Source organism: Sinocyclocheilus grahami, unplaced genomic scaffold, assembly GCF_001515645.1.
Source record: "Sinocyclocheilus grahami isolate Dianchi unplaced genomic scaffold, SAMN03320097.WGS_v1.1 scaffold2204.1, whole genome shotgun sequence".
In the NCBI taxonomy this organism is placed as follows: Eukaryota; Metazoa; Chordata; class Actinopteri; order Cypriniformes; family Cyprinidae; genus Sinocyclocheilus; species Sinocyclocheilus grahami.
In genome coordinates this window covers 34,082-61,176 of record NW_015507383.1, presented here as the reverse complement: position 1 = coordinate 61,176, position 27,095 = coordinate 34,082, and the positions used below count along the sequence as shown (strand labels likewise).

The following is a 27,095-nucleotide window of genomic DNA, read 5'->3' as shown; positions in this document are numbered from 1 at the left end:
TTATATTGCAGCCATTTGCTAAAATCATTTAAGTTATTTTTTTTTCCTCATTAATGTACACACAGCACCCCATATTGACAGAAAAACACAGAATTGTTGACATTTTTTGCAGATTTATTAAAAAAGAAAAATTGAAATATCACATGGTCCTAAGTATTCCTTTGCTGTGACACTCATATATTTAACTCGGGTGCTGTCCATTTCTTCTGATCATCCTTGAGATGGTTCTACACCTTCATTTGAGTCTAGCTGTGTTTGATTATACTGATTGGACTTGGAAAGCCACACACCTGTCTATATAAGACCTTACAGCTCACAGTGCATGTCAGAGCAAATGAGAATCATGAGGTCAAAGGAACTGCCTGAAGAGCTCAGAGACAGAATTGTGGCAAGGCACAGATCTGGCCAAGGTTACAAAATTTCTGCTGCACTTAAGGTTCCCAAGAGCACAGTGGCCTCCATTCCTTAAATGGAAGACGTTTGGGATGACCAGAACCCTTCCTAGAGCTGGCCGTCTGGCCAAACTGAGCTATCGGGGGAGAAGAGCCTTGGTGAGAGAGGTAAAGAAGAACCCAAAGATCACTGTGGCTGAGCTCCAGAGATGCAGTCGGGAGATGGGAGAAAGTTGTAGAAGTCAACCATCCCTGCAGCCCTCCACCAGTTGGGGCTTTATGGCAGAGTGGCCCGATGGAAGCCTCTCCTCAGTGCAAGACACATGAAAGCCCGCATGGAGTTGTGAGATGGTGAGAAATAAGATTCTCTGGTCTGATGAGACCAAGATAGAACTTTTTGGCCTTAATTCTAAGCGGTATGTGTGGAGAAAACCAGGCACTGCTCATCACCTGTCCAATACAGTCCCAACAGTGAAGCATGGTGGTGGCAGCATTATGCTGTGGGGGTGTTTTTCAGCTGCAGGGACAGGACGACTGGTTGCAATCGAGGGAAAGATGAATGTGGCCAAGTACAGGGATATCCTGGACGAAAACTTTCTCCAGAGTGCTCAGGACCTCAGACTGGGCCGAAGGTTTATCTTCCAACAAGACAATGACCCTAAGCACACCGCTAAAATAACGAAGGAGTGGCTTCACAACAACTCTGTGACTGTTCTTGAATGGCCCAGCCAGAGTCCTGACTTAAACCCAATTGAGCATCTCTGGAGAGACCTAAAAATGGCTGTCCACCAACGTTTACCATCTAACCTGACAGAACTGGAGAGGATCTGCAAGGAGGAATGGCAGAGGATCCCCAAATCCAGGTGTGAAAAACTTGTTGCATCTTTCCCAAAAAGACTCATGGCTGTATTAGATCAAAAGGGTGCTTCTACTAAATACTGAGCAAAGGGTCTGAATACTTAGGACCATGTGATATTTCAGTTTTTCTTTTTTAATAAATCTGCAAAAATGTCAACAATTCTGTGTTTTTCTGTCAATATAGGGTGCTGTGTGTACATTAATGAGGAAAAAAAATGAACTTAAATGATTTTAGCAAATGGCTGCAATATAACAAAGAGTGAAAAATGTAAGGGGGTCTGAATACTTTCCGTACCCACTGTATATAAAATAAGCACTGCAGTCATTAAATATTTGCATGCCAATATTTAAAGTTCTTTTGAATTCATCCTATATCATTACATGTGATGTTATGGTGCCTTGGAAGTCTGTCTGAAACCAGAAGTTATCAAAACGCTACCTGTTAAGTCACTGACATTCAGTTTGAGACACAGCCGATGCAAAAGAGCACGTACTCAACAGAAACACCTCGAACCCTAAACCAGCCTGAACAACAGCCTTCCTCCGGTACAATAGCCTGGAGATATGAACCACACACTGAGAGAGGGGGACATCTGACCTCTGACCTCTGACCTCTGACATGGAATCTGCGCAAGTCAAATCCTGTCGAGAGGGTCGGGAAGCAGCGCACATGCAGGACAAAACATACTAGAAAACCAGCAAAAGCTTGGTGTCTTACCTCACTATAATGAAACGGAAATTTTGATATATTTCAAACTGATATTATAGAATGTAAAACAGAATATTTTAATATGATATGATTTTGCTTAGGCCACACCCCCTGCAATAACAGCGGGAAGCACTGTGTTTGAGGTTTGATCACTTCACTAAAACACTAACTATGAGCAACAGTATTAGTGATAAACAACAGCAAGAACTGTTAAAGAACAGCATTAGTTCTGAAGTGTATCGTTTCTGAGTGTCTTCAGAGTCCATAAAGTATGAAGACATCATGAAATATATACAAATATCTATAGAATATCTACAATATCTACAAAAAACTACAAATATAAACTACATTTTTAGTAACTGGCAAAAGCTTAGAAATATTTGGATCCTACCTCGATAAAAAAAAAAGATAATATATATTTTTTAGCAAAAGCTTAGAAGTATGGAAGATATCTTACCTCACTCTAATGAAATATATATTGGAAATATATACAAATATCTAACATAGAAAATCATAACATGAAAAATAAACTATTTTTTATCATCACTGGCAAAAGGGGACATAAGGCCCCCAAAAATCAGCAAAAGCTTAGAAATGTGCAAAACATATGGGCAAACATATATGCAAATATTTCTCATGGAAGATATTTGCAAATATGTATAATTTCTAGCAAAATGGAACATGAGTGACAACAATCTGCAAACCCCTAGAAATATGCACAATATCTTACCTCGCTATAATGAAAAAATATTAGAAATATAAAAAAAATATTTACAAAAATAAACTAGATTTTTACCATTTCTGAAGAAACGTGCAAAACTCACCATGATGTTCAAGTACTGACTGCACTGCATCATTATAGGTATTTATCTCTTCCTCTTTTTAATACATTTTAAATCTTTTTTATGTCGAGCACTTTGAATTACCATTATGTATAAAATAATGTGCTATATATATATATATATTCTGGGGCGTCACTGTGGGGTTGCAAAGGTGTTCTTAGTGCTTTTAATCGAGTTGCTATGCAGTTGCTAGGGTGTTGACTTAGTAAACACCACTACTAACAAATCTCCACCAATTGGAAAGCTTCACACACTCAAATAACTCATCAGCTGAGGAAAATCAATGCAGAAAATGCCCAGCAGAGCTAATGAATGAGCCTGCTTTAATTAAAGAGTGAGCATTAGAGGCCGTAACCCTTAGACCCTCACACTAAATATCACGAATGACGCACGCCGGAGGAAAAAACAAGCAAGAAACATCATTTACAACACACTCAATGGCATCTGTAACATGACATCCATTACCACAGAAACTAATTTAGTTTCAGTTTACAGTGGAAGGACATAGGGTTCAAAAACAGAATCATGAGTCATGTGAAAGTTACCAGGTTTACTTGCTTTAATCTATTTGTTCTCCATTTAACCTCAATGCTGTCTAGGTGAAGCAATCAAGATATTTGGTCACCTACATTACACTAAATTCCAATCAGCAGATGACAATGATCTCATGTAATACTTGTGCAAATCTTGTGTCCAGTGCATTCTATCAGCTGCCGACCAGCTGGCTGACCTCTCTATGGCCACAGATGGCCACTGGTCAAGCAAAGCATTGTGGGACAGCATTCATGACCACCACTGAACAACAGGCCCAGATGAGAGTGACCTTTAGGGGCACGAAAGGGCGAGCACACCACAAACCTGCAACACCCTCCTCCAGAGACTCATTGGAAGACCAGCGCTGCTGGCAGGGTCAGAGGTCACAGGGGGAGGGTCACTGGGAGTTTAGGGAGGAGAGTCACAAATCTACATATCTGAAAAACACTTGAAAGCTTTTGTTCTTGGCAAACCACTGGCCTGTTCATTTAGAGACTCAGGATGAAGCAATGAACAGAATTAAGAAAGAATAATCCATAAACAACATGAGAACATGCATCAGGCAGATGAGACGAGTCTGTGAGCGTGTGGCATCACATCTTGCTGTTTTCAGCATGAATCTCACACTTTTAAGACAAAAGTGTGACAAACTACAACAAGTTAAACTGATATCAAGATGTCAGTGTTGTGCAAAATTCAGAACTGAAGTACCTTTGAACATGAGTGGGAAATTTGAACTGATTTAACACAGACACACACGGAAGTTGAATTAAACTGACAAGAAAAGGAAATTACTGAATTGCAATTTAAATAAATTCAACACAGGTGATGCATTCTGGGAAATTAAGTGTTTTTCCATCCTCGTTCACTCATTCATTTGCCTCAAACTCCTAATTTGCTGCTTATTAATAGTAAGGTAGTTGGTTTAGGTATGTAGAATATGTTCATGCAGAATATGTGCTTTATGAGTACTAATAAACAGCCAATATGTTAATAATAGGCATGCTAATATACAACAAGTTAATAGTGAGAACTGGTCCCTATATTAAAGTGTTACCAAACCTTCACATTTTTAAACTTTTTTCAAATCTTTCAAGGAAGACTGAATTAAAATTGTACAAATTTCTTTGAATTTCAGTTCATTCTACTTTTTACTATATGTACATTCAAATTGCAATTCTGCATCCTCAATAAAAATGAAATTCAAATTCAGAAATTCTGAAAAGTGCACAATTCTACTCCATTCAGTGTTGAACACTGGACTGAAAGTTGCATGTACAGTGTTTAGAGAAGCTAACATCCCTCTCTAACCAATCAAGACTCCCAAACTGCCACTATAACAAACCAAGAGAGTTCAAAAAGAGGCTCTATTTTGGCACGTCTGCCCACAGCTGCTGAATATGAATTTTTAAAGTCACTAGCACTCACCCAGGCCTCCAATGGTGTGCTGGCGGAGGTGAGGGGGAATCTGGGTCGGTGGTCCTACTGGTTCACTCTCTTCATGGTAGGAAAGTTTGTAGCCCTGCAGTCCAGTGGCGCTGCCCGCTGGCAGATGCCAACGCAAAACCACAGTTGTGCAGTTCAGAGACTCCAGCTGCAGCTCTGGTGCCAGGGGCACTGTGGGAGAAAATACACAGCCAATCAGAAATGCATCTTCGCATTATCAGCCAATCACAGATCTCATGCATGAACAAGTAAAGTTATGTTAAGAGGATGCATGTTGAGTTGAGAAAGTCATTAAAACCGCTTTCTCTTTTCAGACTACAAAACGCTGTGATTTCAGACTGCACGGTTTAAATCCGATAGGAAGAACAAAACATCGCAAATTTCAAAGCACAGACCCCAGCAGCCCTGTAACATCAGGAGAACAAATCTTAAGATTTATCGGCCACAACTGCTGCTAAGAATCTCCCTCATCCAGACGAGATGGGACCCCATAGGAACGCCGCCGGGGTTAAATCAATCCCAGCTTAATTAAACACACTCCCGCAGAGTTTCCTGTGGTTCTGCTGTATCTTCTTAGGCGTTAAATTAACCACAGTTATCTAACAGAGAGGGTTCCTGTAGATCACAGGTGACAGAGTTTGATATGTGAGCTGAGGCTTACGGTGGGACTCTGAAAAATGGAGGATCTTTAGAGGCCTGCGGCTCTCGCTTTATAACCCATGACTAAAACCTTTCCAATGTGGATGAGAAGAAGGGTCAGAGGTCATGCAGGAACAAATGCAATGCATTAACAAGATTATCAGCCCGAAGCAATGAGAAAGAGAGGGGGATTCACACTAATCTTTTCAAAGCATGTCTGCTGAAGGTTTTACAGTACTTACAGACAGCAGAAGATTCACATGTAAACAGACCAAATAATCAACACCAACATGGATTAGACAATCTATAGTACGTTACTAGAATGATAGAACAATGGATGGATGGATGGATGTTCCACCTTTAGTGCTGGAAGCCTTCGGTGTTCTGTGGGACGTCCAGGCCGATGGTTCTCCCCATCCCACACTGGTCGCTGCAGCGATGCGGAGCAGATACGTGGTGTCTGGCTGAAAACCCTCCAGGAGGTGATGGGTTTTGTGTCCTGAGAGCTCCAGCTGTGTCACTGCCCCGTCTGTACTGGTCCTGTACGAGAGGCGGTACCCAGACACACGGCCGCGACTCAGCTTATGAGACAGAGGCTGCCACGATACCTGGATATCAGAGGGACTGCGGCTGGTGAGGCTCAACTCAGGAGCACGCAAGGGAACTGAGCCAGAGCGAGAGGAAAACAAGAAACAACATTTACTTCATGACATTCAGTACTTACGAACATCACGGCCCCATTAGCAAACCCACAAAGCAGCCATAACAGACCTCATTTACATATAAAATTCTAAAAAAAGTACAAAAATAATGATTAGCATTATGAGTGGATCTCAGGGAAAATACAGTTATATAATCTATACAACGATATAATGTTGCATCTTTTTTAAAGGCTCACTCAGCTCGATCGTAAGTAAAATGGAGTGAATGGGTGCCGTCAGAATGAGAGTCCAAACAGCTGATAAAAACATCACAACAATCCACACCACTCCAATCCATCAGTTAACATCTGGAGTAGACAAAAGCTACGTGTTTGTAAGAAACAAATCCATCATTAAGGCATTTTAACTTGAAGCCATTGCTTCTGGCCAAAATACGAGTCCATAATTCATAGTAACGCTTCCTCCAGTGAAAAAGTGTTCTGGTCTGAATCAGGAGAGCAAGCACCAGTTACGAGCCAAAACAGCTCTAAACAAATATGTGGCTGGATCTTGATGTGAGAGACAACAGGAGATGGACGTTTTCACTGGAGGAAGCGTTGTTATGGATTATGGACTTGTATTTTAGCCGGAAGCAACTGTTTGAAGTTAAAAACATCTTAATGCTGGATTTGTTTCAGCTTTTGTCTTCTCCAGATGTTAACTGATGGACTGGAGTGCTGTGGATTACTTGTGGATTATTGTGATGTTTTTATCAGCTGTTTGGACTCTCATTCTGACGGCACCCATTCACTGCAGAGCATTCATCGGTGAGCAAGTGATGCAATGCTACATTTCTCCAAATCTGTTCCCAGGAAGAAACCTTTCAATTGTAATTTTTGGATGAACTATTCCTTTAATAGAACACAAATAGGTTTGAATGTCTGATCCTCATCCTCTACTCACCGTCCTCGAGTGTGCGCTGTATGACGTGGTCAGACATGCGGCTGGCACCCATGGGCATGTACGCTACGATGTAAAAGGTGTAGTTCCGCCCGGCCTCCAGGTCATCAATGATGTAGCGGGTAGTATCGTTACCGATAACAATCTGGTACTCTTCGTTATTTAGACCTGTTGGGACACGACAAGACTTAATGTTTCACAATGCTGGAAAGCATGACCAATTCAACTCCATTGCAATGTTTACAATGCCAAGATCTTGGGTTTGATTCCTAGGAAAAGTATGAACTGATAAAATGCATATTTTGAATGCAATGTAAGTCACTTTGAATAAAAGCATCTGCCAAATGCATAAATGTTTTATGCATTAAATGCATACTAACAATGCATGGATACTAAATGAAAAAAAAATGATGTAGAATTTACTTTGAAACCAGTTTTACTCAGAAATTGCTAGCATAGTGCACACAATCAAAAAGAAAAGGCAATTACCACATTGAATTAAACAAGAATTTTTAAGACTAAAATGGCATTTTCTTTCAAACTTACTCTAATAATCTTATATTCTTTTTTTTTACAGTGCAGAGGAAAATTGTATTGTCCGAAATGCATGCTCCTTACCCTTCATAACTCAAAATGCATGAAGTCTTTAACTACTAGTCTGTGTGGCTATTCAAAACCAGTGCCAGAATAAAAAGAAACTTGGCAACTCAATCAACATGGCCATGCCTTCTTTTAATTAACCGCATCATCAATGTAACTAAAGGGCAATTCCACCTGCTGGTTTTCCCACAAGTCCACTGCACCTGATAACACTTTAATTAGGCCACATTAAGATGCTCAAATAAAAGAAACACTCTACAGCATTGAGTCCCCAACTGAATATCTGACCCAATAAACAAGATACTCGACAGTCAACAGAAAAGGCCTTGTTCCGGCGCTGAATGGCCACGCTGAAGACTTTGACTCTGACGCACAGAGACAAACCCCCCAAAGCCTCTTCAGAGTTAGATTAAGACACTCCAACACTCGGGATAATTAGCCCCATTTTGCAGCCCTTTCAATCATTTCCGATGCTTTTTGCCCTCCAGAGCAGATGCAGTGTGGATTCTTTCTCTACAGCTATTCTTCTCCCACTAAATGGCCTGGAATTCTGGAAGTCCAAGTGTAACCGGCAAAATCCCTAATAAAGATTTCACACTTGTCAGAACAGTTCCTGTTGGACATCTCATTGTTTTCTCTTCCTTGTCTCCTCATAAGCAGGCAGGTGTTTTATTTGGACGTCTTTCTCAGAAGCTGAAAGAATGTCAGTGCTTTTAAATGGATGATTCTTGACATTTTCGTCCGGAAGTGACTTTTTTTAACGACAGAAACTGCTCAAAGAATACTCAACTATCAACTCTAACTCTGTCATGAACAGAGCGAGAGCCTTTCCCACACAAAGTCATGAATATTTCTAAATTAAAGGAATAGTTCACCCAAGAATGAAAATGTGCTGAAAATGTCCTCACCCTCAGGTCATGGAAGATTAGGATGAGTTTGTTTCTTCATCAGGTTTGGAGAAATGTAGCATTGCATCAGTGTCTCAGCAATGGATGCTCTGCAGTGAATGGGTGCCGTCAGAATGAGAGTCCAAACAGCTGATAAAAACATCACAATAATCCACAAGTAATCCACACCACTCCAGTCCATCAGATAACATCTTGTGAAGACAAAAGTCGCAAGAAACAAATCTATCATTAAGACCTTTTAACTTTAAATCTGGCCTAAAAGTCCATAAAGTCCATCTCTTGTTGTCTCTCATATTAAAATCCATCCATATATTTGTTTGAGACTGTTCTGGCTTGTAAACACTTCATTTCCAGCGTTATCGTTGACATAATTGCAAAGATATTATTTAAACTGAGCTGGATGTTGACATCACTGAATTCAATGATGAACTGTCTTTAACTGAAAAATGAGTGTTTACTATTGTCATTTTGCATTATTGACACTATTTTCCTAATTAATGCTGTTCAGTTGCTTTGTCACAATCTGTATTGTTAAAAGCGCTATATAAATAAAGGTGACTTGACTTGACTTAAACAGTGCTTGATTTGTGCAGACTTCTCTCCTGATTCAGATGAGGCACTGGAGGAAGCGTTATTATGAATAATGGACTGTTATTTCAGCCGGAAGCAATGTGTTGACGTTAAAGTGTCTCGATGGATTTGTTTCTTACAAACACGCAGCTTTTGTCTTCTCCAGATGTTAACTGTTGGTCTGGAGTGCCGTGGATTACTTGTGGATTATCGTGATGTTTTTATCAGCTGTTTGGACTCTCATTCTGACGGCACCTGAGCAAGTGCTATATTTCTCCAAATCTGATGAAGAAACAAACTCATCCTAATCTTGCATGGCCTGAGGGTGAGGGCATTTACATTTTTTTGGTGAACTATTCCTTTAATTGGGCTCTTGTGCATTTTTGTGCACCACTGTCCGCTCCACATTTCTCCATTTATATCCGAGATGCTCACCTTCTGCTTTCATGTAGTGCACAGAGTAGGCGATGACTTTGTCCGAGTTGTACATGGGTCTCTCCCAGGCCAGTAGAATGGCTGAGCTGGACACGGTGTCCGCACGGACGTTTCTGGGCGCGCTCGGCCGGTTGTCCGACATCACTACGATCAGACGAGCCATGGCCAGAACCGAACCCTGCTCATTCTCCGCCTGACACTGGTATATGCCGTCATCTTCCGGAATGATCTGGTTAATCACCAGTTTACTGTGAACAACAAGAGTTTTTGATTATGAAAAAAAAAAAACTTTGTTCACATCCTGTTTGCCTCAAGACATTGATATACTGACATCTCACAAAACCTGGTAATATTGCATGTCAAATTCTAAAGTATGAAAAAAGAAATGATTTTTGCATGAATAAGATAAAAAAAAAAGTGCACTATTTTCATAAAAACTAAGCGCATCTTACTACCATATTCTCATTATAGTGCTACATTTAAATATATAAAACATTTGATAAACATAATTATATTATATTACTAAGAACTGAATAAGACCCACCATGGAGAATAACAAAAACTACTAGAAACAAAACTGAAACATCAGGATGCATTATATTATATTATATTATATTATATTATTAGAATATTATATTATTAGATTAGCATTATCTTCACAAAAATTAAGGACATTTTACTACCTCATTATTATTAGTGAATTTGGAGTAAAATGTGACTCATTTTCTTCATTTTCAATTTATGGCTGAATAAATAAGCTTTCCATTGATGTATGGTTTGTTAGGATCGGACAATATTTGAAAATCTGGAATCTGAGGGTGCAAAAAAATCTAAATATTGAGAAAATCATCTTTAAAGTTGTCCAAATGAAGTTCTTAGCAATGCATATTACTAATCAAAAATTAAGTTTTGATATATTTACGGTAGGAAATTTACAAAATATCTTCATGGAACATGATCTTTACTTAATATCCTAATGATTTTTGGCATGAAAAAAAATCAATCATTTTGGCCCATACAGTGTATTTCTGGCTATTGCTACAAATATCCCCCAGCGACTTAACACTGCTTTTGTGCTGCAGGGTCACAGATATAACATGCATGTTTAACATGTGTATGTTGAGGTGGAAACAAGCACGTCGACAGCACTAGACCAGCTCACCCCTCCCCCTCCCCTTTTGCTTTTAGGATCCCATGACAAACCCAGACAGGAAAATCAAAGAGAAAATCAGCTCAAACACCATTAGCAGAGCACTGAATAATTAACCCTCTCTTGTTCCACAGAAGAAACCAGCTGATGAATATTTCAGCAGGCCAGGGTTTCCAGCAGACAAATGAGCCAATTCAAACCCAGAGCAACGTCAGCGTAGTGCTCAAAATATAAACTTTAACTCAAACTAAAGACAGACATAAATAAATGCAATGGGTTCTGGCTTTAGGGCAGCAGCGTCTACAGCTACAGCCTACAGCTTTAAACGTGTACAGCTTTAGATTAAGACGGCTGTTTTGAGGTGCAATAAACAATTTAAGCAGATGCAAATCTTCCAAGAGACACATTTATTGTTTTAACCCATGCATGTTCTCGAATGCAATGATTCACTGATGTTTTTCACATGGCAGCACCTGTTATACATCTTAACGCGTCCATTTGAGTGAACGGGTTCACCGTTCTTCAGCCATGTGATCTGAGGCGTCGGAAACCCCTCTGCCACACATACGAAGCGGGCGGTACCAGCCCTCGGTCGGGTCACGCTTTCCGGCCATTCCACGAGAGACGGCGGCGCTGCATGAAAATAAACGCACAGATGCATTTATTAAATGCATGCATTTGTGCAATCTAAAACAAATGTTTTATTTACTTATTTTTTTATTAAGGCCATAACAACAGTAATGGAAAAAGAATATGCTCACAGGGTTTCTGCAGGTTTTATGAAGGTACATTTTTAAGAAATAAAAAAGAAAACTTAAGGAATAAATTGATGGGAACACAATATGTCGATATGATATATACAGTATTTGTAAATGTCTTGTATTAGCAATTTTGAAAATACAACTTTGTACCTATCTCCATTACTTTTTCATTCATTTTACAAAAATAAATAAATAATAATAATAGCTTAAGGCTTGAATAGCTCTATGGAAATCACTTTTACAGTATCTTCTAATCACACTGCATAAAAGTGCATTTTTGTCTTGTTTTCCAGAGCAAATGTCTGAAAATTCGTAAATCAAGACACATTTACATGAGATGCAAAATGACAGAAGATCAGAAATCGTTTTCTAAGAAATTGATCAGAATGAAGTTAGTTTATGATTAAAACAAGAACAAATATCTGCTAATGTGCATCAATTTAATGCAAACAGGAAAGCAATTTTCTTTGGTTTTAACACTTCCATTTTATTCAGGTATTATTTTTTTTAGTGCATGCAACATTAAATGCCATGCCTTTGAATTTAAGACTCTCTTCTCTGATTTAACATCTTTTTAAGGCCTTAAATTGTGGAAAGGTGAAATAAGACTTTTTAAGACCCGCAGAAACCCTGTGTTCACTTACTCTACCTAGCACAGTTATATTAGCGGCTGCAATCGTGTAGTTTCTGGTTCCCGGCGTAGTTGCGCGGCAAAAGTAGATCCCAGCGTGCTGGGGTTTCACGTCGGATATGAGCAGGTTTCCATTGCCAAGAACCTTTGTTTTGTGAACGTCAATGGATTTATGGTCGGCACGGCTCCATGAGATCAGCGGACGAGGATTTCCGGTCGCCATGCACTCCAGCAGAGCCGTGCTGTGAACCGCCACGGTCAGATTCTGCGGACCGGCGGTGATACGAGGCCTTTGAGGAACTCTGGGAGATGGAGCTGTTGAGAAGTATAAAGAGAGTGAATGAAAATGACACATATACATATGGTAGTATGCTTAAATACTACTCTTCAGAATGAGCTTATGATCTAGACCTGCGGTCACGGTTAGCTCGGCCTCGGAGCTCCTGCGGCGGCTGGCTATATTAGTCGCCACACAGCGGTAACTCCCAGCATCAGCCTGTTCGACTCCCTGAATCTGTAAAACGCCGCTGGGCAGCACTGTGATTCTGGATAGACACATGCACACATTCACTTAATACAATTTAGATATTCAGAAAGTGGCAATATACACACTTATACAATACATATAACATAATATATAACATATGATATATAACAATATACACTACCGTTCAAAAGTTTCAAGCTAGTACATATTTCTTTCTTTCTTTTTAGTACTATAGAAATTACATTTACATTAAATGAATACTTCTATTCAGCAAGGATGTGTTAAATTGAGAAAAAGTGATAGTAACGACACTGTAAATTGTTAGAAAAGCATTGTTAGATTTGTATTTCGAATACATTCTGTTCTTTTTAACTTTTTAATCATCAAAAAATTCTGAACAAAGTATCACGTTCCAAAAAAATTAAGCAGCACAACTGTTTTCAACATTGAAAATAAATCAGCATATTGTACTGATTTCTGAAGATCATGTGACACTGAAGACTGGAGGAATGATGCTGAAAATACAGCTGCGCATCACAGAAATACATTATATGTTAAAGTACAATAAAAAACAAACCGTTCTTTTAAATTGTAATAATATTTCACAATATCATTATTATTTTTAATCAAATAAATGTAGACTTGATGAGAGCTTCTTCTGACTTCTTTACAAAACACAAAACATTAATAATCATTCTGATCCCAAACTTTTGAATGTCAGTGTATATATATATATATATATATGAAGAGTTTATTTGCAAAAATCATGTTTTTTATTGTTATCATGTTTTTTATTGTGTTAGTTAGCTGTATTTATTTAGTTATTTTTAACCTAATCAAAATAACCCAACTGCAGTTAGATTGAGATTAATTGCAACGCACAATGAAAAAAAAATTATTTTTAAAAATGGTTAAAAATGGACTTATCTGTTTTTGCAAATGAACTCTTCATATATATATATATATATATATATATATATATATATGAAAATGAACATACTATACTGTATGTATTCTAATAAATTAAATAACCAAATTACAGAAAGAGTAAGTGGTCAATGCTAAGCCCCTCCTCCCTCTAGTAGGTGGGCGGAGCTTACCTTTCAGTGGCCAGTGGTAAAGTGACTCTGTTAAACTCCCAGGTGATGATTGGAGGGGGTGTGGCTGTGATCTTACAGGTGAATCGTGCGGCAGATCCCTCCATAACCGTGATTGATGCCGGCTGCTGAGTGAAGGAGGATAAATCTGCAGAAAGACAACAAAATAGTTACCATGAGAGCCAACATTTTCAGACTCTAAGAATATCAATAGTGACTGTGAATGGATAATTTGTTGTTTTAAATAATGGCAAATTTGAACATGCCATTCAGGTATGAGAGAGATGAACACAAAAGAATAACAACAAAAGAAGAAGGAGCGAGGCTTGGTTGTAAGATGATCCAGCACACATTCTCACTAGTGATGGGAAGTTCGGATCATTTTACCGACTCGGACCTTTAGCAAAATATAATTAAAATGTTACGTGTTACTTCCCTAATACGTCTACTACTTACGCAAACGTTGATCACACTACAAACAATACAAAACTGCTATAAGAAACAGAAAAGATGAATTCATTGTTTACCTGTGTCTTCAGTCTATGATTAGCTCACCTCACCTCTTATCTGACAAGTCTTCGGGTTTGGGCTTAAGGGGCTGTCACGTGATGAACGAACGACTCAGAAAAACCCGAAGACTCGAGAGATGAACTAATCAATTCTCTGTCCGGCTCAGACTGCATTGGTTAAGCTTAAGGGGCTGTCATGTGATGAACGAACGACTCTGAAAAACCAGAAGACTCGAACCAGGTGAACTACTTGACTAACTCCAGTACAGAACCTATATGATGTTGCGCATGCGCGACTGAACGAATCACTCCCCGAGACGACTCGTTCTTCCCGAGTCACATTAAAGATTCGTTCCAAATGAACGAATCGTTCAAGAACGACCCAGCACTAATTCTCACACTGTCGGCAGAGATGAACGAGTCAAACTGAACCAAAAGATTTAGATAAACACCTCACGCTAGCATAACACACACCTTTTGTGTGTGTGTGTGTGTGTGTTACTCTCTAACAAAAACAATTGTGTTCACTTAGAATGTGTTCATGTCAAGAGATATTTAAGAGTAGGGCTGTTTCATTATGAAAAAAAATGTATCACGATTATCACAAAGTTATCACGATTATTACTCGTTGACTTTGGAAACATAATGCATTTACTAAACTTTTAAATACAATAAACTTTTTAAATAAATAAACAAAATAAAATGAAAAAAATGTAAAAAGAAATATCTTTTAACTGTGGATTTTCTTTAACTTTAATTATAATTAAACTGAAAAAATTAAAATAAATATTATATATAAATGAAATAAAAAAATATAACAATGACATTTTCATTTTTGTGTGCTCTTAGTTTTTATTAATAGTTTAATTAATAATTTCTTATTATTATATTTTGTTTTTATTTACATTTTTGTTAAAGTTTTACTAATATATATTTTTTCTTATATGTCTATGAAGTTTTTAATATTTTTATTTCAGTTTTAGTTATTTTGATACATAAAGTTAAACTAAATGAAAATAAAAAATGTTTCCTTGGGCACTAGCTCAATTTTTATTTCAGTTATTTTATTTCAAGTAACTTTTTTTTAATGGTTTTAGTTTTAGTTAACCATAATAATCTTGGCTCCATTCCATTTTTGTGTGCTCTTAGTTTTTATTAATAGTTTAATTAATAATTTCTTATTATTATATTTTGTTTTTATTTACATTTTTGTTAAAGTTTTACTAATATATATTTTTTCTTATATGTCTATGAAGTTTTTAATATTTTTATTTCAGTTTTATTTATTTTGATACATAAAGTTAAACTAAATGAAAATAAAAAATGTTTCCTTGGGCACTAGCTGAATTTTTATTTCAGTTATTTTATTTCAAGTAACTTTTTTTTAATGGTTTTAGTTTTAGTTAACCATAATAATCTTGGCTCCATTTATAAAATAAATAATCATGTAAAAACTGCATTTTGTATTTACTTGCATTATCTTTGTGTAATATTAAAATTAGTTTGATGATCTGAATCTTTTAAGTGTGACAAATATGCAAAAAATTTTTTTAAAACAGGAAGGGGGAAAACACTTTTTCACACCACTGTATATCAATGCAGGTAATAAATTTCACATGCACACACGCAGAAAAATCTAGCGTGTGAATGCACGAGACATGAGATAAAATACAATGCATACCATGCAATTTTACTCATTTGGATTAAAATGTCTGTAAATGCAATCTGTAGGAATTCTTGTGCCACACACTAGAAGTTTCTATGAATCACAAGCTGCATGTGGAGAATTAAGTTTTAAAATGTATGTAAAGTACACCATCTGGACTAAAGTATGACCCCCTCAGAGGGTCCCGAGGGTTCTGAGCACTGAATCCGTTCTGAACGGATGATTCTCCAAAGCAGTGGTACGTTCGTCTTGAGAAATCTGGAATTTCTCACTAAACTAAACACCCAAAAACGATCATTTCCAAACCCGTATGAATGACTTGAACATTTTAGATAATAATGGAGGTGCTAAATGACTAACGGGAAATAAATAAAAACTCAAACTAAAATAAATATAAATTTAACCTAAATAGTAATGCATGTACAGTGGGGAAAAAAAGTATTTAGTCAGCCACCAATTGTGCAAGTTCTCCCACTTAAAAAGATGAGAGAGGCCTGTAATTTTCATCATAGGTATACCTCTCAAACAGATGCCATTAATACAGGTAACGAGTGGAGGACAGAGGAGCCTCTTAAAGAAGAAGTTACAGGTCTGTGAGAGCCAGAAATCTTGCTTGTTTGTAGGTGACCAAATACTTATTTTACCGAGGAATTTACCAATTAATTCTTTAAAAATCCTACAATGTGATTTACTGGATTTTTTTTCTCATTTTGTCTCTCATAGTTGAGGTATACCTATGATGAAAATTACAGGCCTCTCTCATCTTTTTAAGTGGGAGAACTTGCACAATTGGTGGCTGACTAAATACTTTTTTGCCCCACTGTATGTGTGTATATATTTATAAACATAAACTAAATAAACTTACAAAAGTTGTCAAAATTACTAAAAATTAAACCAAAATCATCCATTGAATACTGAAAATATAAATTAAAAAGCTTAATTATTAAAAAAAAAAATAATAATAATTAATTCCTCACTGTGTTGTGCAGAAGAAAAGTCATGCTGATTTCTGGGTGAACTATCCCTTTAAGGTGATAATGTAGAAGTCAGAAGCCTTCAGTGTGCTGTGATTATTAGGAGATATGATCTGCCGAGGGTTTGGACTACACTACAGCAGATCTATATACTGATACTGATCGACTATCGACTGTTCTCACAACAGCACGGCTATTTCAGACCATTTCAGACAGACATTTCATTAAAAACTCTTTCATATGGAAGCTAGTTTCTAGTTTTTTGGGATAAAAAAGCAGTTCTCAGAAAAAAAAGTCAGAATTGCAAGATATAAGCTCACAATTCTGAGAAGAAAAGTCTTTATTTTGAGATATAAACGACTAATTACAAGAAAAAAAGTCAGAATTAGGAGATATAAATTCAGAAAAAAAGTCTGAATTGTCAGATAAATGTTGCAATCACCTTTTTAAATTATTTATTCCGTGCCAGAAATGGACTTTTATTAAAAATCTTTTAGTTTATTAAACTACAGCTTGATGTAGTCTGTGTTTGGCTGTGCAGCTGCTAAGTCAGCATTATAAGAGGATCTGTAAGTCTGTCCCTTCCACTGACCTGACCTCTGACCTCTGCCCTCAACAAATCCAGGGCGGCAGTAAGGCATCCCGGCCCACCAAACATGAACCAGAAACCAAGCCCTAGCACAACAGAGCAACTCTAGAAGTGGACACTTCCGTTTGGGAGCGATCCGTTTCAGCGAGTTCCTCTCCTTCGCTCAGGAGACGCTTTCAGAGCAGCGCAGGTCTGTGGATCGGCACACACCGGGGTCAGCAGGCAGGTCACAGAGGGACAACGGTTACCCACAGCAACACCAGGGCCCTGATGTGCAACTTTAGAGCCTCCATCTCTATTCCAGCCCTAAAAACACTCAGTCAACTTTTCACTGAGAGAGAAAGATCGTTACAAGCCTTTCTGAATTGAACTTATTTGTGAAAAAGACAGACAGACAGACATCCATCTATTAAATAATTTTAATAAATTTAATACATATTAAAAACATATTTTTTATTATTACTATTATTATTATTGATAATAAACATATCATATTTAATATACCTTATGAAAACTAAATTATTTTTCTGTGTAATGATTCATGTCATGCAATTTATATATTATTTTATGCAATTGTATTATGTAGTTAGGATGAATGTGGAGAATAGGTATGAAAAAAAATCACATGAATTCTGACTGTTCACATTGAAGCCACATCTGATTTCTATGCAGTTTATTCCCACATATGAATGTGATATGGGCTGTTCTTGATTGTGACCCAAAAAACAGACCTGTGACACACGTGATGGAGAAAACGGTCAGGCTTTGTCCATACTTATCTGCATTGTTTTGGTTCTGATTATATTCTTCTAAACACTGCATTAACTGCCTTCAACAGACTGATCTTAAAATAATACTTGTGCAGACAGGGATGAAACTTTCACCCTCTCTCTGTTTGTCTGTCTGTCTGTTTCAAAAGCAATACAAGTGTGTAAAAAAGCGGTTCTGAAAGCGGATCATTACCAAGAGCCCTAAAAGATCTTTTAGTGCAGGTAAGAGATGCCACCAACATACTGACATTTCAGCCTTCAACACACACACACACACACACACACACATACTAAAACTACAGTGTTTCTGTCAGAGTAAAACATCACTTACAAAGTAAAAACTGAAAGCTGTTCATTAAGCATCTCAGCTTGTTCTCTAGAGACCACTGAAGAGATTCTGACACACTCAAATGCAACTTTGAGAAGCTAAAATGCCGTATTATAGGATGCAGTTAATCCATCTTTAATGCAAAAGTAATTTGAGATGTTTTAAGGTTTTATTAGCAGATGCATTATGCACAAGCGCTGTGAACAAACACAGTCCCGCTGTGTCGTGACCTGACCTCACCTCACCTCTCGCTCACTCCTTCTTTAGAGAAATGACAGCAGAGGCAAAGAAGGCTTCGTCTGTGAACAGAAGGGAAGAATGCAAAGCCCGAAAGCTGAGGATCAGTCAGGGTCCATCCAGCAGGCGAGTTACAGCCCCAGACCTGCAGGACCCCCGCCGGCCAATCAGAAGCCAGAATCGGCCCCTCACCAGCCAATCAGAGGCCAGGCTCAGGACCTCTCCCTGTGGCCTTTGGCCTCTCAGCCGTATGGGGGCAGGGAGGCCGGAGAATATCCCGAGACCCTTATCTTCCCCCCCGAGCCCTGAAAACAGCACAGCTATTGTGTCTTATCAGATCCGCTGAAGAGCAACAGGTCAAAAGGTCACCCCGAGAGCATTATCTGTGATCAAATAAATGTAGAGTAGCACTCACACCGCCTGCTTACACAGTGTTTTTAGGTGCACTCATGATACGACAGAAACATTAATGCATGCACTTTGGCAAATTCTCAAGCAGCATGCATGCAATCCTAAAATGCACTGATATCACCGTCCTCCTGAATCAAATCCAGTACTTGTTTCTTACTCATTTTGGGTGCCGATTCCAAAAATAGTGGCTGTTTTGCTGGAGCACGTCACACTTTCACAGAAAATATGATGCATTTTGTTTTTGCTTTTACAACCATTTGTGTGGTGAAGAAGTCTTGCATTATCACTTAATCAGCAGAAAAACTAATACAAACACATGATTCCTGTCTGAATCTGAGCCAGATTACAACTATTTGTTCAATTTTCAACCCATTTTTAAATGTTTGAATGATTCAAAGCAATTTTTTTATGCCTAATCCTGATTTTTCCCATTTTTTCATATATATATATATATATCATTCCTTTTTTTACATACTGTATATATTTTGAAATCTACTTTTTGCCATTAAACTTTTGTCATTTAACTGCTTTTGTTATTTTGTGCATTAGGTTACACTTTATGTTAAGGTGTCCTTGTTACAGTGTAATTATTCATTTAGGTACTGAGTAATATTAATTACCTACATGTACTTATATGGTTAGGGTTAGGATTAGGGTTTGGCTTAGGGTTACTTGTGTCACGTTGAGGTGTGCCAGGGAACAGGCAGGAAGACGAGGATGAAGAATATCCGAACACTTTAATGATCAGACGAGAGGGTAGGAGCACACGCACAGGGTAACATTAACAATAACTGACCACACTAGGATACAAGAGACAGGAACTTATATAGGGCAGATAACGAGGGGCAGACAGGTGAACACAATGAGGTGATTAACTAATAATGAGAACAGGAACAACCAAATAAGGACACAGAGGGAGAAACCATAATCAACAGTTCACAGGGGTGTGACAACTTGCATGTAATTATGCATAATTTATTGTTATTATAATAGTAAGTACACATAACGTGTAAAAAAGGACACCTTAAAATAAAGTGCTACCGTGCATTAAAACGTAATTTGAAAAATCTTCATTCTTATTTTGAGAAAAAACTGTAAGCGATGGAACATTTTTTATTGATATTTTTGAACTTAGCATCATCCAAATAGGTGATATTAGGCCTCTTTTCCCCCCAAGTTATCAGATATTTTTATTTCGGGATGCAGGGTTGTGTTATTAAATGCATAAAATTCAATATTCAACATAATTTGATACCAAAATCTCATGCTCTTGAAGTGAGGAGTGCTATTCCTATATGATGCTGGGCATGTGACGCTATACAATTTTCATATCACAATAATTACTGAAGCTTTTATCATGATATTGAGTACATTACAAAAACAGGTTGAAAAGAAAAACGAACTATCCTCTTAATAACAAGTTGTATAGCTTTTTTCAAATAACATAAATAAGCTTTAACATTTAATACAACATACATTCAAAAAATCACAACTCTGAAGAATTATAATACAGAATCAGAGGATACTGTGCATGTTAATTACTGCAGTATACCGTATTACCAAATATGTGTGGTGGGCTTGAAGGCAGATCACTAGATTTTATAGCACAGCCTCAGTATCTCAGGACTAGATCGAGTCAGCTCTGGTGGTCAGGACTCATAAATCTAAAGGAGCCGTGTTTATATATATATCCAGAGAGATGAGCTGATCTACGCTGGCATGTTTTTGTCTGTTATTAGCAGGAATATTACAATCCTTGACGCTGTTTCCCTGCACAAAACCTGCTGGGCAATTTAAAGCAACCTCTGACCTTTCCGAGTCCGACCGCCACTCAGGGAAACCATGGAAACCTTTCACATGCCACACTGCACACTAAAGCCGTTTTGTCCTTCTGAAATTCCTCAAACATCTCATCTCAAACTCAAACACTCCAGGTTTGACTCATTATCTGACTCCGGAGACCTGAAGCATCGCCTAGCAAAAAATATGATTTTTAAAGAATATATGCTATTTTCATCATCAACCGCACCATTGCAAAAAAAAAAAAAAGCAGTATCATAATTTTTCCACAAACTACTCCTACATCAGACATCCAGTCGGATTGAGGAAAGAAAAGAGTGTTTTGATGGTCCTGTAGCAATTCCAGGAATTCTAGGAACACATTAGAGGCCCTCGGGGACCCGTTTCCCAACACCGGCCCTCAGAACAAGCAGGCGTGAGTCACAAACTCATGTTTCTAATTTTAAACTGCTGAAGAAGGCCACCTTTGACATCAGCGCTGACCCGCCGTCTCCACACACAATGGATTTACATTCAGTGAGGGAGTTTAAGACCTCTTACAATGTTAACAAGATCATCTTTACAATATTTAAGGCCTATACATCTTACAATTCCATAAATGTATATATATATATATGTGTGTATTTGATCAAAAATACAGAAAAAAATTTAATTTTGTGAAATATTATTGAAATTTATAATAACAATTCTAACAATAATTTTCTATTTTAATATGCTTTCAAGTGTAATGTATTTCTGTGATGCGCAGCTGTATTTTCAGCATCATTCCTCCAGTCTTCAGTGTCACATGATCTTCAGAAATCATGTTGGAAACAGTTGGACCCGTGATATTTTTTCAGGATTCTTTGATAAATAAAAAGTTAAAAAGAACAGTGTTTATTCAAAATAGACATTTTGAATACACTTTGGGCTCAGTAAATTTTGTTCTTTCTTTTTTTTTTAAAGAAATTAATACTTTTATTCAGCAAGGATGTGATAGTAAAGGCTTATATTGTTAGAAAATATTTCTATTTTGAATAAATGCTGTTATTTTTTTATTTTTTATTCATCAAAGAATCACGTTCCAAAAAATCTTAAGCAGCACAACAGTTTCAACATTGATAATAAATCAGCATATTATACTGATTTCTGAAGATCATGTGACACTGAAGACTGGAGGAATGATGCTGAAAATACAGCTGCGCATCACAGGAATAAATGATATTTTAAAGTTATTAAAACAGGAAATCAATATTAGAAATTGCAATAATATTTCACAATATATATATAAATAAAGGAAATAGTTTTTGTTTAGTTGTAGGGTTTGGCTCAATTGCATTCATCTAATCAGTTTTTATGTAAGACAATAGTTGAAGGTATGTCCTCATTTAGATAGTTAAGTAAACATGTGATAGTGACTGATATATGAGTCGAGGTGAGAAGGGCATGTGGAACCATCAATCTCACACACACACAACATCTGCCAACACGTGGTGTCAAAAAACACAAGCATGATGAAAAGAAAGCATGTCGCCTCCATCACCACATAACAGTGCTAAAATCACACTCAACCTCTGGACTCTCACTTCTCATCCGAAACAACACTAACTAAGCAGCAATCAAACTTTCCTAAATCCCTGCATACTTCTCTCTCGTTGGTGCAAAGCGCCAGCTGTCCTGACCTGCTCGATCTGGTCAAACAAATGCCCTGCAAAGAAATCTGCTTCTTTGGCCGGACCAGTTGGGGGCAGATGGGACAAAAGGAGACGGAGAGAAAAAAGCTTTTCACGAATTCAGCAAACTAGCGGAGCAGAAAGCAATCGGATGGAGGCCACCAGCTCGACTCGCTGCCATAAAACCAGCCATTCAGGAGCAGAGGACTTCAGCTCTCAGTGTCTTTCAGCTTATGTGAGTGTGTGTTTGTGTAGGTAAGGCTGGAAGATCATGCATTTAATAGCTATTGTTAAATTGCATGCAACATAATCAGCATAATGAATTATTTTATATACATATATATATAAAAAAAACGTTTTACTACTTAATGCATAAAAAAATCCAGAAAGCAATCAAAAAAATATGCATTAAATAATTAAAGTTGTGCATTGAATTACTTAATTTGCATGCAAATAAGCATTAAATTAATCAGCATAAGAAATTATTTTAAGAAGGGCCGTTTCCCAACACGACCCTTAAAATAACCAGGCCTGTGTCACAAACTCAGGAATGTTTCTAATTTTAATGCATACAAAATCCTGAAAGTTGTCCAAAAGATGCATAATTAAATCAGTATGCAAATTATGTATATATTAATCAACTTTAAATATTAAAATCTTATGCAACTTTGTTGTTCAGTTTTGCATGTTTTTAACTCAAATCTTTGTGTCTGTTTTCTTATAGGAGTCGATATCCCCCACAATTCCCCTCAAGCACCTTTGTTGTCCGTCTTGACGGTATTTCCCAGGTACCTGTAAATTTTACGGGCTCTTAGAGAGTCTGTAGAAAGACTCTAAATGCCCCTTTAAAAGCAGCCTGTAAAACACTCGCTGTCTTTACTTCATAACACACACATCTACTCCATTCCCATGATGCTCTCTCTGTAAATCCCAGACTATAGTCGAGCTCGTGGGCTCTCGGGGGGAAGCAGAGGGCAGGAGAGTGTCAGATTTTGTCATTCTGTAACATTTGCTGTGTTTCTCCCCCGTTCAGTTTCCTCACTGTCCTGTTCCACAACTCATTAGCAGATTTACACGGTCCGCTACAGCTCTCAAACACCTGCAAACATTCAGACATCACCCCCCAAAAAATCCTGAAAACACCTACAGGTCGTGCAGAGGCGGAACATAACCATCCTAAACACATGCATGTGTGTGAACAACAAAAACAGAAAGCTTTTACTCAGATGCAGTAAACTTCAAGGAAATTTCATTAAGGCGTGAACTTTGTCTCGTCTCAACTTTGTTTCACCTAAAGTTATTAAAAACAGCCCCAAACTACTAACTAGTAGTTAGTAGTAGCTAGTTAGTAGATTACTAACTAGTTGTCATTCAGTAGGAGTATAGAGCAAAAAATAGTGTTGAGCAACTCAGATCATTTCATCTTTGGAGAATTTAATGAGAAATATTTGAATTCATATCAAAATTATTACAATATATTTATAAAATATAATATTAAAATAAAAAAAATATATTAAAATGATGTACACACACACACACAAACATATATATATATATAAAATTTTAATAAATTACATATTTATAATTTATATTATAATATGATATAATATTAAAATTATGAGTAAAATAAATATATTAAAGATGCTAGAAAAAAATACAATAACATTTTTATTTATTTTCTATATTAAGGATTGCAGACTTTGTTTACAACTGGCAAATCTGAGCACGTTTGAGAGATTGTTGAGATTTCTTCTGAAGCTGTAAACGTACTGGTGTCATGTTCTCTGGAAGCAATTCTCTATTTGTTTCTTGCAATTAATTGCAATCTATGAGAAACAACTGAGATATAAAGATGCATTTGTGACTTTACTTTCCTATGGAAAAAGTTTGCTTGTTCGGTGGGCTTTGACTTGAGTTATTTTGATCATGTTGGCGACTGAAACGGATCTCATTTCAAGACCTAAACATTTCATAAATTATTATAAATTTAGAATTAATAATAGTATTAACGATAATTTAGTTTTTTATGTTTTTAATATATTATTATACGCATGTTAATATGTTTTTATTAATTGTATTAATTTTATTTTTGATATTTAGTTTGACCTATTTCAGTTAAGTTAAACAAAAATGAGAAATGATGCCTTGGCAACTAGCTGAGATAAAATATGTTTTTTGTGTAATTTTTTTTAGATCAGTTATCATTCATTTTATTTCAAGTGCCGAAAGTGTTTTATGGTTTTAGTTTTAGTTAACTATAACAACCCAGCCTAGTGAAAACTCCTCTTGAACTGTCTGAGTGCTCAAGTTTTGCTCTGAATGAGAGAATGCAGCGAGAGCAGCAGAAACACATGCTTTTTGTCCTGAAGCAGCACAGCACGACACAGCCTCATGAGAGGAGAAGGCCTTTAAAAGCCCCTGTCACACACACACACACACACAGGAGAGCAGGAACAATGGCAGTGGTCAGGAGGTGATGATATAAAGGCAGAGCGCTGTGAATAGGGGTCATGTGCTCTTTAACACCGGGGCACTAGTGTCCTCCGCAAACTGAGCTTTTTAAACCTTCATTTGCACACCAATGGACACATTCTCACACAGCCGCGAGCCCTCGAGCGCAGGACTGACCCCTGCCCCGCACCGGACACACACAAACACACTCATCTATCCTCCAGCTATCTGTATCACATCTACAACCACCAATCTGAGCAGGTTATATTAGCCAACAACCCATATGATGATTGGTGTTTTTTATTAGATTCATCTCACACTGATTACAGTCTGATCAAGAATTTGACATACTTAAAACATATTTGACTGTAGAAAAATTACTGTTTAATGCTTTTGAAACTTGGAATAGAAACAGTTCACAAAAAATGACCCTTGAATATGACATGTTATAAAATATCTGCTTAATCAAAGCAATAATATTGCCAGAAACAGATTTTTCACCAAGTTTTTAACTTTGCCGTCATTCAAAATTTTTATTTTTTAATTTTTTTGTTAAGCTAATACTTTTTTTTAGCAAGGATGCATGAAATGTATTAAACATGACTGTAAAGACATTTATAACGTTACAAAAGATTTATATTTCAAATAAATGCTGTTCTTTTGAAATTTCTATTAATTTGTGAATCCTGAAAAATAAAATGTGTCACGGTTTCCACAAAAATATGAAGTATTTTTAAGCACAACTGTTTTCTACTGTACACTGATAATAATCAGAAATGTTTCTCGAACAGCAAAGCAGCATACTAGAATGATTTCTGAAGATCATGTGACACTGAAGACTGGAGGAATGATGCTGAAAATACAGCTGCACATCACAGAAATACATTACATCTTAACAGATATTCACATAGAAAGCAGTTATTTAGAATTGTAATAATATATCACAATATTACTGTTTTTACTGTATTTTTGATCAAATAAATGCAGCCTTGAAGAGACTTCTTTTAAAAACATTTAAAAATCCTACCGACCCCAAACTTTTGAACATTAGTCAGTCAGTCACTCTGTCTGTCTATCTAGGTCTATATCTCAAAAGCATGCCGTCTTGACCTTTATGTTGACGCTCATGAGTGCTGATGTAATGATTATGAGCACCCGTACATCTGTGCTGTAAATCTGCTGTCAGACTCCGGCGGCACAGTAAACAATGAGCCTCGTCCATGATCACACGTGAATGTGTCAGGAACTCTTTAGAGCCAGATTCTAGCGTTCAGAACTTCAGCCAGCACAGAAAATGCAGAAAACACACACATACACATACTGTACTCTTGAAAATAAAGGTCCAATTAGAGCTGATGCCATAGGACAAATCTATCTTACAAATGGCTCTTGATAAGAAAAGCGCTTGTTGCTGATAGATAGTTTAGGCTGATAGAGCTGTAGTCGATTTAAAGGAATAAAAGAGTAGCTGAAAACGCACTCACTCTCAGGCCATCCCAGATTAGGATGAGTTTGTTTCTTCATCAGATTTGGAGAAATGTAGCATTGCATCAGTGTCTCAGCAATGGATGCTCTGCAGTGAATGGGTGCCGTCAGAATGAGAGTCCAAACAGCTGATAAAAACATCACAAGTAATCCAGACAAACATCTTGTGAAGTGAAAAGCTGTGTGTTTGCAAGGAACAAATCCATCATAAAGACGTTTTAACTTCAAACGGTTGCTTCCGGCTAAAACATGAGTTCATAAATCATAATAACGCTTCATCCAGTGTCTCATCTGAGTCAGGAGAGAAATATGCACACATTAAGCACCGTTTACAAGCCAGAACAGTCCAAAACCATTCTAAACAAATAAGTGAGTTGATTTTTTTGGCTTGTAAACGGTGATTGATCTGTGCATATTTCTCTCCTGATTCAGACCAGACAACTTTTCAATGGAGAAACTGTTATTATTGATTAAGGACTCGTATTTTAGCCGGAAGCAACAGTTTCAAGTTAAAAACGTCTCAATGCTGGATTTGTTTCAGCTTTTGTCTTCTCCAGATGTTA

General features: G+C 37.2%; 1 protein-coding gene across 1 annotated transcript in view; it reads right to left on the bottom strand.

The window, feature by feature from the left end:
- The window catches only part of LOC107574380 (protogenin A), a 42,144-nt gene that overhangs the window by 13,299 nt on the left and 1,750 nt on the right, over positions 1 to 27,095 (bottom strand). Inside the window, exons 3-10 of the mRNA XM_016260818.1 lie at positions 13,664 to 13,808; positions 12,488 to 12,621; positions 12,095 to 12,391; positions 11,158 to 11,317; positions 9,535 to 9,782; positions 7,025 to 7,189; positions 5,779 to 6,084; positions 4,764 to 4,952 (exon numbers count right to left, since the gene is read on the bottom strand). Of these exons, the coding sequence (XP_016116304.1) occupies positions 4,764 to 4,952; positions 5,779 to 6,084; positions 7,025 to 7,189; positions 9,535 to 9,782; positions 11,158 to 11,317; positions 12,095 to 12,391; positions 12,488 to 12,621; positions 13,664 to 13,808 (1,644 nt within the window). The remainder of the gene's footprint in view (positions 1 to 4,763; positions 4,953 to 5,778; positions 6,085 to 7,024; positions 7,190 to 9,534; positions 9,783 to 11,157; positions 11,318 to 12,094; positions 12,392 to 12,487; positions 12,622 to 13,663; positions 13,809 to 27,095) is intronic.